This window comes from Dipteris shenzhenensis, chromosome 1 (genome assembly GCF_047967505.1).
Source record: "Dipteris shenzhenensis isolate YYH24624 ecotype China chromosome 1, Dip_SZ_1.0, whole genome shotgun sequence".
NCBI lineage: Eukaryota > Viridiplantae > Streptophyta > Polypodiopsida > Gleicheniales > Dipteridaceae > Dipteris > Dipteris shenzhenensis.
The window spans coordinates 64,791,399-64,806,416 of NC_141596.1; the positions used below are offsets into that span (position 1 = coordinate 64,791,399).

At 45.9% G+C, this 15,018-nt stretch overlaps 1 protein-coding gene across 1 annotated transcript; it reads right to left on the minus strand.

Annotated features, from left to right (window-relative positions):
- Positions 1-2,640: 2,640 nt before the first annotated feature.
- CH1 (Pheophorbide a oxygenase family protein with Rieske 2Fe-2S domain-containing protein) lies at positions 2,641-12,341 on the minus strand. The gene is made up of 8 exons (XM_087377112.1): positions 11,903-12,341; positions 5,002-5,106; positions 4,634-4,921; positions 4,337-4,484; positions 4,036-4,220; positions 3,816-3,928; positions 3,438-3,732; positions 2,641-3,326 (listed from the first exon to the last, which is right to left on the minus strand). Exons 1-8 carry the CDS (start codon positions 12,266-12,268, stop codon positions 3,159-3,161), a joined length of 1,668 nt encoding a protein of 555 aa, XP_087233238.1. The 5' UTR covers positions 12,269-12,341; the 3' UTR covers positions 2,641-3,158.
- Between the last annotated feature and the right edge of the window lie 2,677 nt (positions 12,342-15,018).

Below are 15,018 nucleotides of genomic sequence, written 5' to 3' on the forward strand. Positions count from 1 at the left end.
CTGCAAGGTGTTGTAGAGTGCTGCAGAGGCAAGCTCAAAGGAGCCACATGGAAAAATGCGGATTGGTAGGAGGAATAATTGCAGACAAATGCTCAAATCAGCAACTCGAGCAAACTCTAGAATGGAGGTGCCAATATGAGCATCAATGGCGACATGCCAACCTCCAAAAGGAGCCTCCAACCCCGCATTACTTGAGTATTGTACACTGAGCCTAAGCCCTTCTTAGATCCCTCGGATTGCGATCTGGGAGCCGTCCTCGTTTAGTAGGATCTATGCGAGTATGAATGCACAGACCCATTACTAGGCCACCGAATTAGAGTGCTAGGCTGTCATTTAGGCCATCCAAATTTCATCCTTATCTTCAAGGGCCCTGATTTTAACGTTGATCTCGTCAATTTGCTCACAGAAAAAGAGCTCAATGGCAAATCAGCTCACTTGGTTTTGCTCTTGTAGGACTATGACTTTGTGTTAACTGATCTAATACTAGTCCATCCAAATAGCCACCCCTCGCCCACCTCCTGTCGCTCGCCACAGGTCCCTACCCATTCCCGCCCCCCCTGTTCCTCCTTTGCCCTCGCTTCAAGAGCTCCGACTTCTGCAAAAACATGATCCTACTATCGATGCTCTCATCCTTTAGGTGCACTCTTCCCTCGCCCCATTACATTATAATGGATTGACGGTCTCTTATATTACCGTAGCCCCCATTTTCAACCGCATCTGTATGTTCCTCCCTCTATCCAATAGTTGTATCTCCACTCCTTCCATGATGATCTTTTGGTGGTCGCTTGGGATTTGTTGAAGTCTTGGAAAAAGTTTGCTCCCAAATTCTTTTGGCCCAAGCTTCACTTATCTGTGTACAACTGTTCCTTTTGTTACTTCCCAATGTGCCAACTCTACAAATCACCCACTCGCAAGCTTGCTGGTGATCTCCAGCCCATCACGACCTCGAACTCGTTGCTTACGACTTGCGGGCCCTTTCCACGAGCAGAGCATTGAAAGCTCTTCAGCCCACTGTCAGCCCCAAATACCAGCTTCCTATTGACTGGAGGTGAAATAGAGCTCTCGTGCTCAAATTTGCAAACTCTAGAATGGAGGTGCCAATTTGAGCATCAATGGCGCTCCAAATGACTTCGGGAGATGTGCTAGCCTCCAACCACGCTCTACGTGCACTGAGCCTTGGACGACAACCCGTGCACGACCTTGAGGCGGATCTTGTTCACACGAGCACTGAGCCTTAGATGACAACCCTTAGGCTCAGTGCATTGTGTGCACTGAGCTTTAGACGACAACCCGTGCGCGACCTTGAGGCAGATCTTGTTCACGAGCTTTGAAATGACTCATAAAAGCTGACTAGCGAAGACTGATTGTACAGGGAGTATGTCGAGTGGCCAGAGGCTATGCGCCGGATTCCAAGCACGTTCGACCATAGTTCATCCCCCCATGTGAAAGGCTTTCAGGAGGGCAACCCAAGGTAAAGTTGCTAATTGTGGGCTGGTTAGTCATTGCTTAGATGTAGCCCAACCTATTGCTTCCTGTGCTGAGAAAGCTGACCAGCAGTTGCCTCTCAAAAATTGAAGGCACAGTGCACTGAGCCTTAGACGACAACCCGTGCGCGACCTTGAGGCAGATCTTGTTCACGAGCTTTTAAATGACACATAAAAGCTGACTAGCGAAGAGCAAGCTCATGCAGAGAAGCCCGGCTCCGATGTTCTCCCCTCATCTTGGGACAATAAGTTAAGAAGGTTAAAAGAGACGGGGACCATAGCATCCATAGCAAACAAGAAAGTACATGAGCTCGAAAGCAATACCTCTTAGAGATATGCCAGGAGAGAGAAGACATAGAGAGCAAATGAAGTAAGGGGGGAGGGGGAGGGAATAAAGAGAGAACCAGGCAGCAAGAGAGCAGCTCTACAATAGTGAGCCGCAATCAAGAGCTCGCAAGACATACAATACAGCAGCTATCACAACACAACTACATGCAGCTCAAGCAGTTCTGCTTAGCACCAAGCCCTATTATCTACACCATACAGCAACAGCAGTCTACGAACGGTTTGTAATCTCGATCTAATCAGAAGTTGTGTATGCCATTTGTAGTCAAAAATGTAAAACTCTTTCACAGCCGGTTGAATTGCTCCTAATAAATTGCCATGTTGACATACAAAAATAATACAAACTCAAAATGATGTATTCAACTATCATTCAACTGTCCCCAAAAAAAACTCTCTTTCAGTCTGTGTGTGCACTTCTCTGCACTTGCATCATAGAGGGGTTTATGTAAAATCATAGTTTTCAACCAGCATGGTATACCAGAACACCCAATTAAACCTCCTCAAAAGAAAAGCAAAGCAGGTCTTCCTATTTCTATAAGCTCCAGAAAAGGCAACTAAAGAACAGAGTATTTCAAGATCATTGTTCTATTAGGGCCTTACAATGAATTAACAAAGCAGAATAGTTGCAGACTTATCCCTTTAAACCTTGTAATGATTTAGCTGGTGTCTCCAAGTAAACTCTCATTCTATTACAATAATCAAGTGGCAAAGGCAGTTCATGAAGTTCAAGCTCTATGTTACACAACTTTTCAATTAAAACATGACATATCCCAATGCAGGCATATAGTTGTCAGATATATGGAATGAATAGTAAATCTAAGGCTCTCAATTTCACTGATGACCCCATCAGTAGAAAATTACATTTACAATCTTGTTTCCAAAGAGAGCCACAATTCGATACACGGATGGATCTTGCCATCACCAATCTCGCCTGAACCCATCATGAAGAGACTGCTGAAAAAGTTAACTGTACAAAATCAGACTGCTCTTCTTTGAGAAGCGAACCATAAAAATGCTTCAGGATTTGAGCCACCAATCTTGCGGTTCCCATCACAGAAAACATACGATGGTGGCACGAGTTTTAAGCTAAGTTCAATTCCTCACCATATCATCAACTTCCAGATATGAATCAAAAGCAATGAGATGTACAGATGTATGACCACTATTGCGCTATATAGCAGATATGAACAGCCTCTTTGGCGAATCAGCTTATTGATTGGCTACACTTCGCACTTTGCATCTTATTGTCTGAGTAGACATCTGCAAGCGCATAGTTCATCAAGGATTTCTTGAGACCAAAAAATGTGTGACATGATTTTCACCTCCTGCTTAGAGCCTGCATAGAAAATTATGTTTCTCTCCTGATTCGACAGCTATTCTCCACATTCTGTATCGTAGACCCAATTTGTCATAGGCTACAGGACGATTCCAGACGTTTGCTCCTCTGATCATTCTGTCCTGTTGCCCTAGCACTAGTCTTAAATCCTCATTCAAAACCTGCAAGTTGATATACAATGCACGTCTTAACCTTCAGTTTTACTCACAAATCTCAAATCTCGAACAGGTCTCAAAATACATTGACAGATTGACACATTAGACAACACATACCTGGTTGGCAAGATACCTCCACAGATACTCTATGTATGGTATATGCTTCAAAATGGGGAGAAAATTTAGTGACATCCGATATAGTAATCGAGTTTTTCCTCGAGAAGATGGCACGCACACATGTAGTTGATGCAAATGCTTAGAACAGCTACTGGTACTTCTGCCTTCCAATTTTCCAGGTTTTGAAATCCCAATCGTAGATAGAACCATACAGGGAGGCCAAAACTCCATGTCGATTGGGTAGGGATCCCAAAAGCCTTTTAAAGCAGTCACTGGGGTGCGGAACTTAACCAGGCTGCAAATACACCAATGTCATTAAAACATTGAAGTGAATGCCTCGCACCTTTATGACAACAAGATCTACTGGTCACTGCTTACCTAGGAACTGCCCAACCCCTGGCAAAAGTCGTCGTATGTGTGAAAGGAGCATGTGCCAAGTCAAGCAGATTCTCCATAAGAAGCCCATGTTCTACTGGCAACTCAATTACAATCTGCCAGGCACATTCCAACACAGAAAACGTCACTAACATACATCCCTCCAAAAAGTTATCTAGGTTGAAGTCATAAGCCGCTTTTGAGACATAGCATGCCTACCTACCTGAGCATGCACTGTAAAGCCAGGGGGAGGAGCTAAGGATGGAAGAGTTGCATCTGGTATATCGTCACCAGGCCAGATCCAAATCATTCCATCCTGCTCAATGCAGGGTAGTGCCTTGATGCTCACATTAAGAAGCTTCGTGGAGGGCATCCTTTCACACACACCACTTGTTGAGTACTCCCAGCCTGCATCACACTGGCAAAGTTGCATCAGGCAGTGAGTACATGCTAGTACCTTGAACCTACCTCAGCTCTATGAATATGCTACAAGGTAAGTCGAATTCTAAATTAGTAGCAATTACCATGGTAAGGGCACTGAATGCATCCATCTTTAACCATGCCCAAGTGAAGTGGGCATGCCCTATGTGCACATGAATTTTGTACACAGCCTGCCCTCCCATCTTTACCTCGGAATATCACCCAAGGCTCCTCAAAGCAATCGAAAGGCACCTGAATGATTCAGAAGAGTTAAAAGAAACAAACAAGATTCACAATGTGACTCAAAGGAGCACAGGCTTTGTTAAAATTTTGACATTCAATAAACATATAAAAGATTACTAAACAGTGTCCTGCTGATATTATGTTTAGACCGAACTCACCAACGTGTCATGGCCAACATTTGCAGAGAACGCCACAGGATACCAAAAGTTGCGAATTGTTCGTGAGTAGACTTGTACTGGGCCTGAAACATTCAACGAACCCTTTGCAGCTCCCTTGTTTGAGTCTCTGTGTACCACAGATTGACTCTTCTCAGAAACAGCAGGTAGGTTGGTCATGTGTGGGCCTTCCTGTAGCGGGCTGTCTTGCAACAGCTTGTCATTAACCAAAGCTTCCATTTCAGCCAGCTTCTGTAAAGAACAAGATACTCTTGCCTCTGACAGGTGAATCTGAAGCAGAAATCAGCAGGTAAGAATCCAATATGAATGATAACAAGTACAACCAAAAAGGGAATCATGGCGATAACTACCTGCTCATGTGCTTTGAGAAGATCCTGGTGCAAGGCTTCCAGCTCAGTCCGTAAAGTTTCAACAGATTTCCGATCCCTTGCTAATGGATTCAACACTTCGACAACCTGACCAAAAGAAAGTACTTTCATACGCTATCCCACTAAGCAAAGGTGGTTCCAGGTGTATGTGAGTTAAGAAAGTAATAGAATTCATAGACAGTCGAGTAGAAATTACAGAAAATATTTACGAGTAGAAATTACAGAAAATAAGACAACATATAAACATTCATAACTTCACTATGACACAGCCTAGAACCAATAAGACCCCATGTATTCATTCGTAACCTCATTATGACACAGCTTATAAGAGAAGCAACAAGGATAATAACTGCCAACATGGGATGCAAATATGGGGCTTGCAAAGGGGTTATGGAGACAGCATCAGCCCGAGGACCAAGAAAAGAGTGACGAATGCACAATTATGAAGGGACAAGCAGAAGAGACAAGCATTTACATTATGAAGGGAGATATATGCACAGTTTGGAATCCAGGACCCATCCATGGGGAAACTTAATTGATTATAAAGTATGAACATGATGATGTGCGCTGACAGAGTTTTCCCTCATGTTCACAGCAGCTAGTTACGCAGGGTCTCATAGGTATTTGGAACAGGCAGCTTACGAACTGCACTACAGGCACTACAGGCAGGCTATAATACACAGAGTAAGATAGATAGATAGATGTGTGTGTGTGTGTGTGTGTAGAGAGAGAGAGAGAGCTGGGACAGGGGCAAGATGCCCTAGGGCAAGAGCAAGCAATATAGAGGCTTCTGTGGCAAGGATCTTCGTGTGGCACAATTCCTGAGGCTGCCTCAGGTTATATTTTCGTGCTTGAAGTAGTGTCTAGAAAGAAGAGGCTGCTGGAAAGGTCACCTCCCCATCTGTAAGCCCTCAAATGAGGAGAGCATGGTGGAGGGAGACCTAGGGCAAAAGATGCCCAGAGAAGAGAAAGGGAGGGGGACTGCCACATGGGCAGCACCTCACACAAAGCAAGAAGGGTAACCTGGCAAGTCGTGGAGCTCCTGATGTACAGGGCAGACACGTGGACATCAGGGACCTGCAGCAGCCTGATTGTGCAGGGATTTTCAGCAAGGACAGACGGCGCACCAGTACGGAAGGGTACGGTATGCATACGTGGCTGTACGGGGCTGGTGAAGGCCTGGCAGGAGGCAAGGATGCTGCAGCAGGAAGGCGCCTGCATGAAGAAAGATACGGGGCAGATGGCAGAGGCTATGGCCAGGAGTACAGCCTGCAATAGGGTCTCCAGCAGCAGCAAAGGGCAGCCTAGCAGCAGCCCAAAAGGGCCTGGCTAGGGCCCTTATATAGGGCTGGGCCCTTGCCTAGATTGGAGGGCCTAAAGGCCCTAGAAGTGTGGGCCAAAGGGCGCTAGTTTTGTGAGCCCTTAAAGGGCTGGACCAGCAGCAGACTGGTCGGCCAGTATGAAGCTGGCTGCTCAGTTTTTATGACAGGCCCCTGGGCCTATAAAAGGAGGGCCTCCAGCCCTCATTTATCATCCAACAGTTCAGCAAAAGCAGGAGCAGACAGGATCAGCCAGGAGCCACTCCCTTGGGCCTCACACTGGGGGTGAAGGAGAGTTGAAGGTGAGCTGCAGACTCAGTTCCTAGAGGCTGGACCTTGGCCGTCTTCTAGGGCAGCAAGGTGTTGTGATCACATTCTCTGGAGCAGCCCTCTGACAGCAGACAGGAGCAGCAAGAAGGCAAGCCTTGGGTCTATACACTGGAGGTGAAGGTGACCTTGAAGGAGCTGCAGACTGAGCTTGAGTGGTAGCCCACCTAGGCTGGTTTCCAGACAGCAAGGTGGAGAGGATCGTTCTGGACGGAAAGTCTAAAGACGCTCGAGGTGGAGCATGCGGACTCGAGTCTAGAGATGGCCGGCAGATAGGAGGACCTTGTGGTTAGATCATAGGACCACACCATTGGTGGGACTCTGGATCTCTCTTTTGTATTGTGTCCATAGTTTTGGACGGAAATATATAAGTTTTGGTGTCTTCTATATCTGGCTGGTTCATTGTCTATTGATGAGTCTGCACACCTATTTTATGCACATTAAGTAAAGAAGTTTGTGATTCCACACTCCACACGCACACTGTGTGAGCTCCTGGGCATTACTATAAGCCTTCCGTTGTGCCTACCCTCTGTTGGGTCATTTTTAACATGGTATCAGAGCCCAAGTAGTAGGCTCATAGGTGTGGGAGCCTGAAGGCAGGGACCTTGCTGAAGGATGACCCTGATTCAGAAGCTCTAGGGAATCGACTTCCACGACTGGAGGATTGTGCCCTTGCGACAAGGAGGGTGACTCACGTTCAGTCAGGTGCGTTTAAAGTTCGCAGTCCAGGTGATCTGGAGATGTACTTTTGTTGCAGACCTTGCCAAAAGGACGGGTTGAAACAGACCCTCAGAGCATGGTGCTTGGAAGACCCCAGGTTGTTCACTCATTATGAGGGGGACAACTGGAAGATCGTGACGGTTGGATTGCTCGAATTCGAAGGCAAGAACATGATTGAAGGAGGAGGTGCCAGGAGGTGCTACCAGAGATGGACCTGTGTACCAAGATGGTGTGCGGAAGAAAACCGGACCTGGTGGAGCAGGAGCTACTGGATGAAAAGCCAGGAAAAGATTTCGACATCAAAAAGTTCCAGAGGACTACGACCAGGGAGTTACTGGAGCATCTTCATCGACGTGTTGGCATTGGGCCTGGATGTGTCGGTGAGAGGGGGTGTTGGAAAGGTCACCTCCCCATCTGTAAGCCCCCAAATGAGGAGAGCATGGTGGAGGGAGACCTAGGGTCTAAAGATGCCCAGAGAAGAGAAAGGGAGGGGGACTGCCACATGGGCAGCACCTCACACAAAGCAAGAAGGGTACCTGGCAAGTCGTGGAGCTCCTGATGTATAGGGCAGACACGTGGACATCAGGGACCTGCAGCAGCCTGATTGCGCAGGGATTTTCAGCAAGGACAGACGGCGCAGCAGTATGGAAGGGTACGGTATGCATACGTGGCTGTACGGGGCTGGTGAAGGCCTGGCAGGAGGCAAGGATGCTGCAGCAGGAAGGCGCCTGCATGAAGAAAGATACGGGGCAGATGGCAGAGGCTATGGGCAGGAGTACAGCCTGCAATAGGGTCTCCAGCAGCAGCAAAGGGCAGCCTAGCAGCAGCCCAAAAGGGCCTGGCTAGGGCCCTTGCCTAGATTGGAGGGCCTAAAGGCCCTAGAAGTGTGGGCCAAAGGGCCCTAGTTTTGTGAGCCCTTAAAGGGCTGGACCAGCAGCAGACTGGTCGGCCAGAATGAAGCTGGCTGGTCGGTTTTTATGACAGGCCCCTGGGCCTATAAAAGGAGGGCCTCCAGCCCTCATTTATCATCCAACAGTTCAGCAAAAGCAGGAGCAGACAGGATCAGCCAAGAGCCACTCCCTTGGGCCTCACACTGGGGGTGAAGGAGAGTTGAAGGTGAGCTGCAGACTCAGTTCCTAGAGGCTGCCGTCTTCTAGGGCAGCAAGGTGTTGTGATTACATTCTCTGGAGCAGCCCTCTGACAGCAGACAGGAGCAGCAAGAAGGCAAGCCTTGGGCCTATACACAGGAGGTGAAGGTGACCTTGAAGGAGCTGCAGACTGAGCTTGAGTGGTAGCCCACCTAGGCTGGTTTACAAACAGCAAGGTGGAGAGGATCGTTCTGGACGGAAAGTCTACAGACGCTCGAGGTGGAGCACGCGGACTCGAGTCTAGAGATAGCCGGCAGATAGGAGGACCTTGTGGTTAGATTAGAGGACCACACCATTGGTGGGACTCTGGATCTATCTCTTTTGTATTGTGTCCATAGTTTTGGACGGAAATATATAAGTTTTGGTGTCTTCTGTATCTGGCTGGTTCATTGTCTATTCCAAGATGGTGTGCGGAAGCGAAACCGGACCTGGTGGAGCAGGAGCTACTGGATGAAAAGCCAGGAAAAGATTTCGACATCGAGAAGTTCCAGAGGACTATGACCAGGGAGTTACTGGAGCATCTTCATCGACGTGTTGGCATTGGGCTTGGATGTGTCAGTGAGAGGGGGTGTTGGAAAGGTCACCTCCCCATTTGTAAGCCCCCAAATGAGGAGAGCATGGTGGAGGGAGACCAAGGGCAAAAGATGCCCAGAGAAGAGAAAGGGAGGGGGACTGCCACATGGGCAGCACCTCACACAAAGCAAGAAGGGTACCTGGCAAGTCGTGGAGCTCCTGATGTACAGGGCAGACACGTGGACATCAGGGACCTGCAGCAGCCTGATTGCGCAGGGATTTCAGCAAGGACAGACGGCGCAGCAGTACGGAAGGGTACGGTATGCATACGTGGCTGTACGGGGCTGGTGAAGGCCTGGCAGGAGGCAAGGATGCTGCAGCAGGAAGGCGCCTACATGAAGAAAGATACGGGGCAGATGGCAGAGGCTATGGGCAGGAGTACAGCCTGCAATAGGGTCTCCAGCAGCAGCAAAGGGCAGCCTAGCAGCAGCCCAAAAGGGCCTGGCTAGGGCCCTTATATAGGGCTGGTCCCTTGCCTAGATTGGAGGGCCTAAAGGCCCTAGAAGTGTGGGCCAAAGGGCCCTAGTTTTGTGAGCCCTTAAAGGGCTGGACCAGCAGCAGACTGGTCGGCCAGTATGAAGCTGGCTGGTCGGTTTTTATGACAGGCCCCTGGGCCTATAAAAGGAGGGCCTCCAGCCCTCATTTATCATCCAACAGTTCAGTAAAAGCAGGAGCAGACAGGATCAGCCAGGAGCCACTCCCTTGGGCCTCACACTGGGGGTGAAGGAGAGTTGAAGGTGAGCTGCAGACTCAGTTCCTAGAGGCTGGACCTTGGCTGTCTTCTAGGGCAGCAAGGTGTTGTGATCACATTCTCTGGAGCAGCCCTCTGACAGCAGACAGGAGCAGCAAGAAGGCAAGCCTTGGGCCTATACACAGGAGGTGAAGGTGACCTTGAAGGAGCTGCAGACTGAGCTTGAGTGGCAGCCCACCTAGGCTGGTTTCCAGACAGCAAGGTGGAGAGGATCGTTCTGGACGGAAAGTCTACAGACGCTCGAGGTGGAGCACGCGGACTCGAGTCTAGAGATAGCCGGTAGATAGGAGGACCTTGTGGTTAGATCAGAGGACCACACCATTGGTGGGACTCTGGATCTATCTCTTTTGTATTGTGTCCATAGTTTTGGACGGAAATATATAAGTTTTGGTGTCTTCTATATCTGGCTGGTTCATTGTCTATTGATGAGTCTGCACACCTATTTTATGCACATTAAGTAAAGAAGTTTGTGATTCCACACCCCACACATACACTGTGTAAGCTCCTAGGCATTACTATAAGTCTTGCACTGTGCGTACCCTCTGTTGGGTCATTTTTAACAGAGGCTAAGCATCCTTGGTTGGCAAGAGGAGGGTGGTTTGCAGATGGAGGGGGCAGCACGAAGCAGGCTTGCTGAAGATTTTGAAACTCCTGCTCCGACCTGCATGTGGAAGTCCTAAAGCACTGAGCTTGTACCCAGCCTTTCACATCAATAGGTGACGATTGGTTTATCTTAAGCTTTAGCAAAGAAGAGCAGACTGCACCAATGGTATATGAGAAATTTGGAGGAGTCTAGTACACTGGTTCAAGGTTGATCGTTCCCAAGAGATTGACGAGACTCCAACTTGGTCGATTATGCCCTGATCAACATTCATGACCAAAAATGTTTGCTGAAGAGGAGAGGCATTCACACTTGGAGGAGGCCATGGGAGTTAAGCTTGGCCGAGATTGCATGTTTGCACTGTCTTTCTCCAATATGTACAAAAGCTCAAAGGATAAAACCTGAATACAAAAGGAAGGATGTGTCTGTGTGTACATACATGTGTACTGAGTACAGAAGCACTTTTTTGGTGAATAGTACACGCACACACACATACTCTCTCTCTCTCTCTCTCTCTCTCTCTCGTATAGAGCCTTCCTTTGAAATGCCTATTTTCTAAATGGGAATGTCCAAGGATTATGGTGGGTCCTTTCTGAAAAACTCATAGCATTTAGTATCTTCTTTCGTCTTCTCTCTAGTACACACACACACACACATAAATATATGAGAGAGAGAGAGAGAGAGAGAGAGAGAGAGAAGAGGGGGGGGGGGGAACAAAATGCTGAGCTTTCCACAAAGAACCTATCACAACACTCGGCCATCCATTTGAAATACGCCTTTCAAAAGTAGTCTCTGCGTAAGATAACGATCAGGTAAGTTGACTCAGACATTGAAAGTTTTCAATAGCTTTTCAGTGTAGATTAGAAGCCCTCTTGATATGGCATTCCATTTGATTGGTTGGCTGCTTCAGAAAGGTCATTGACGACACGTTGCAGATCATGTTATAATTCAGAACTATCATGTCATAAGAGCATAGTCCTGTCTATATTTCCATCTGATGCGGTATTATTTCTCTCATCACCTCGTTTCCTTCTAGCAAGCCATTCTATCTCTCTCCTTCTCGATATCCAATACCCACTGCCGTCGTCATTTTCGTCCAAAGGAGTCTCCAATGATCTAAAGCGCATACTGTAAAGAAGGCAGGACACACCAAACGAGGACTGCCCAATCTTTTTGCAGGATATCGTCGCCACGATCACAGTGGCGGCCGAACATAGGGGAACGGTACAACGTGCAAATTTTCGTCTATCGAACAAAAGTAAGGCTTGACCAAATCAGTGATTCGATTATGAATCGACGAAGACTTAACAGACGGAGATTGTAAAATTTGGCATACTTCTGTCGTCAAAGAAACACACAATTCCGGAACGATTACAATCACGGCTGAGGCAGGCGCAAATCGTCAGTGGATATGTGAAGAAGCGTCAAGAACAATATAACATACCTTGTCATGTAAAGTTTTGATAGTGAGGACATCCTGACGAGCCTTCCAGTCACAGTAGTGCAAGTCCTGACGGACGACCTCCCAAGCGTGATGGACATCGAAGAGCCTTCCACTGGAGGGGGGGGTGCTGGTACGAGGGCTATCGACATGGAACAAGCTACCGGAGGGGGGCTGAGGAGGGTCGGGGCAACGGTCTTTGGAGGAGGAATGGATAGAGAGGGGGCGGAATCGGCCAAAGAGAGGAGGGTAGGAGGGGAGGGAAGCGATTCGAGGTCTGGGAGGGAAGCTACGGCGGAAAGGAGAGGTGGGAAGGTCGACATTGAAGGAGAGGTGGGAGGAGGAAGGAGCAGAAGAAGCCATGGCCATTAGCTGTGGCTGTGAGTGAGAAGATGATGGCTATGGCGCTTCATCAACTGTTGAACAAGTTTTCTGTTGACAAGAAACGTGGCCTCCAATTTTATCAAATTTGTTCCCTCTTTTATTTTGCCTTTTTCCCTTGGCTCTTAGGCCGCCGCGTGTCATCACTTCATTCGCCCCTCCCTTCGGAAATCCCCCCTGGATAAGACCCCCCCTCAAAAACCAGATGCGCATCCCTTTTCTCTTCTTCAATTACGTTACTGTCCTTCTTTGTCGCTAACACTAATTCCGATAATGTCATTTGCGTTCTCTAGATGAGCATCCCTCAATTACTCTACTCCTCTCCTTCTTTGTCGCTCACACTTGTCGCCTTAAAGCGAGGCTCCATAGTATATTGTTCTTCTTCGTCGGTCACTGTTGTTCATGGTGGTGTTGATGCTTGCCCATTCTCGGTGGTGGTGCTGTTTATGGTTTGTTATGGTTCATGGTTGTGCTGATGGTTGCCCACAAGGAATCATAAAGAACACCACCACCGTGAAGGCCAACATCACCTCTTCAAGCCCTAGCTAGGCACATGAAGGCTTTAGAGTTACATCACAGAGGGTAACATGGCTTATAGTTCATGCATTGCATGGTAAAATGCCTCTTGTCAAGCAACTTGTTTGATGCCACTAGTAATGAGAACCATTATTATGAGCTTATCTTTCCAACATATCATCAAATCCCTTGCCAACCTCACAACCACTGCCATGAACTTTTCTTTTCACGATTGCTTAAATTGCACCCAGCATCACATAGCATGGCCTCTTCTTTAAGGATGGAGAGGATGCCTACCATTTCTAAGGGTATGTATGAGGGACCACAGTATGTGGGTATGAGGTAATCCCATGTAGGCAACCTAGTAGATGTCATTGGCAATTGAATAATGAGGCCACCCATTTCATTGGCTAGTGCAAGAAGTTCAAATTCCTTTAGCATGAGTCTTGGCCCTCTATCGAAGTCACTTTGTAGTATAACATTTAACATAGTAGGTTCATTTTTAACGATTTAGGGGATTTATTGGCCATTTACTGATAGGAGGGGGTTTAAATAATACTTATGTAACATAATTATGGTCTATACATGTATAGAAAAGAGTTCTTTTACATTCAAAATTACAACATGTACACGTACTGAAAAGGGTAAAACAATTATACAAAAAAATGTAAAATTTTAAATGTAGAGGTATTTTAAATGTGCGCTTGCTTGCAAGTCTTACATGGCTTTCCATAGAGTGACTACCCCAAGGCTTGGCCCCATGTCAATCACATTTGTTGCATCTTAAGGTGTGTTTTAAGAAAATCATATCTTTAAAAAAATGTGATTGGTTTATAAATACATTCATACCACCATTCTCATTTACTAATTTGATAATATGTAGCTTTAGGAATAATATGGTCTTCAAGTACAAGATTTGCTATTTTTTATATATTTTGAATGAGCTTATACTTAACTCTTGCTTTTTTTTGCTAGCCTATGGAGTCTAATAAATACAACAAGGTGCGGAGAAGATACCCACAAATTTATTATTCTTATATTTTCAATAAGGAGTAAAAGGCTTTTTGAGTTGCACAAACAATATATCAACCGCAATCAATTATATCTTAAAATGTTAAGTGTGATCCAACCATTGCCCAATCATTAATCATCTCATGTATCTACCCATAAAAAAGATTTCATGAAAAACATCATGGTTATCCTCTCCTTTAGTGTAGAAAGTTGAAACTCCAGTGTACAAATGAGTTGTTTTCCTATGTCATTTTTAGTGTTCCTTTGTAAAAAAGTACACCTCATAACGATCATACAATATTTTCCTTGTACCCTTAGGTTAGTACATGTATCGTAGCATCGTTTTATAATTTTTAATTGCTCTAATGTAGCCTCTAATGTAGCCTAATGTGGTGGCCACAGTATAGTCCATTAGAAGAGGCATTCGAAACCAAATAAATCTTTAAGAATTTGTTAAACTTGACCTTTTTATTTGAGCTAATAGGGAGGGTAGCATAGCTCTCGATTACACATCGACTTTTTCAGTTAGCCCTAACTTGAGAACCTTTGAGTCCTAGTTTTTTCAATTAGTCCTAACTTGAAAACTTTTGAGTACCACACCTTGCTTTTCCAATTTTTGATTCATATTAATACTTCTAGATGTATGGCATGTACTACAATCACAAAAGCAATTAACGAAGGCTGTTGTTCTCCTCATTTCTAGTTAGCTACAAGACAAGCTTACTTTGAGGCTTGACCTCCTAAACAATAGACGTAGAATATAGAGATTAGAATCTAGATGAGTTATCAAAAAAATTAAACTATGCTTTAAGATGTAGATAAAGTTAAAGAGATTAGACAAATTGAGGACTTGTATATACCCAAACTCTCTATAAGGTGAACTTCATCGTAGCTTCAAGTTTAAAGGCTTGTATATGTTAAAATAGGCTAAAGGCTAAGCTATCCAAGGTCTGAAAACAAAACATATGTGTATATACTATTGAAAGTCAAAACATCACTTAAGTTTGGCATTTCAAATGCATAAAGTTCAAGGATCTCAACTTTACTTTTGTGGGGGGGGGCTAGGTTAGTTTATATTATTTAGACAATATTTAGAGGATCATAAAGCACAATTCAATCATGACTCAATTATAATGTGAGTGCCTAGGATTCGACCAAGCTCTATGAGTGAGCTACAGGGAAAAATAAACAAAAGAAACTAACAACCTACA

Bases quoted from the DNA above. Each gene is read 5' to 3' on its own strand.
- CH1 (XM_087377112.1), bottom strand. From the start codon at position 12,268: ATGGCCATGGCTTCTTCTGCTCCTTCCTCCTCCCACCTCTCCTTCAAT. The intron at 3,929-4,035 runs GTAGGTAGGCAT...TGTGCCTGGCAG, and splicing joins GCTTTACAGTGCATGCTCAG to ATTGTAATTGAGTTGCCAGT. The intron at 3,327-3,437 runs GTATGTGTTGTC...ATCAACTTGCAG, and splicing joins GGAGGTATCTTGCCAACCAG to GTTTTGAATGAGGATTTAAG.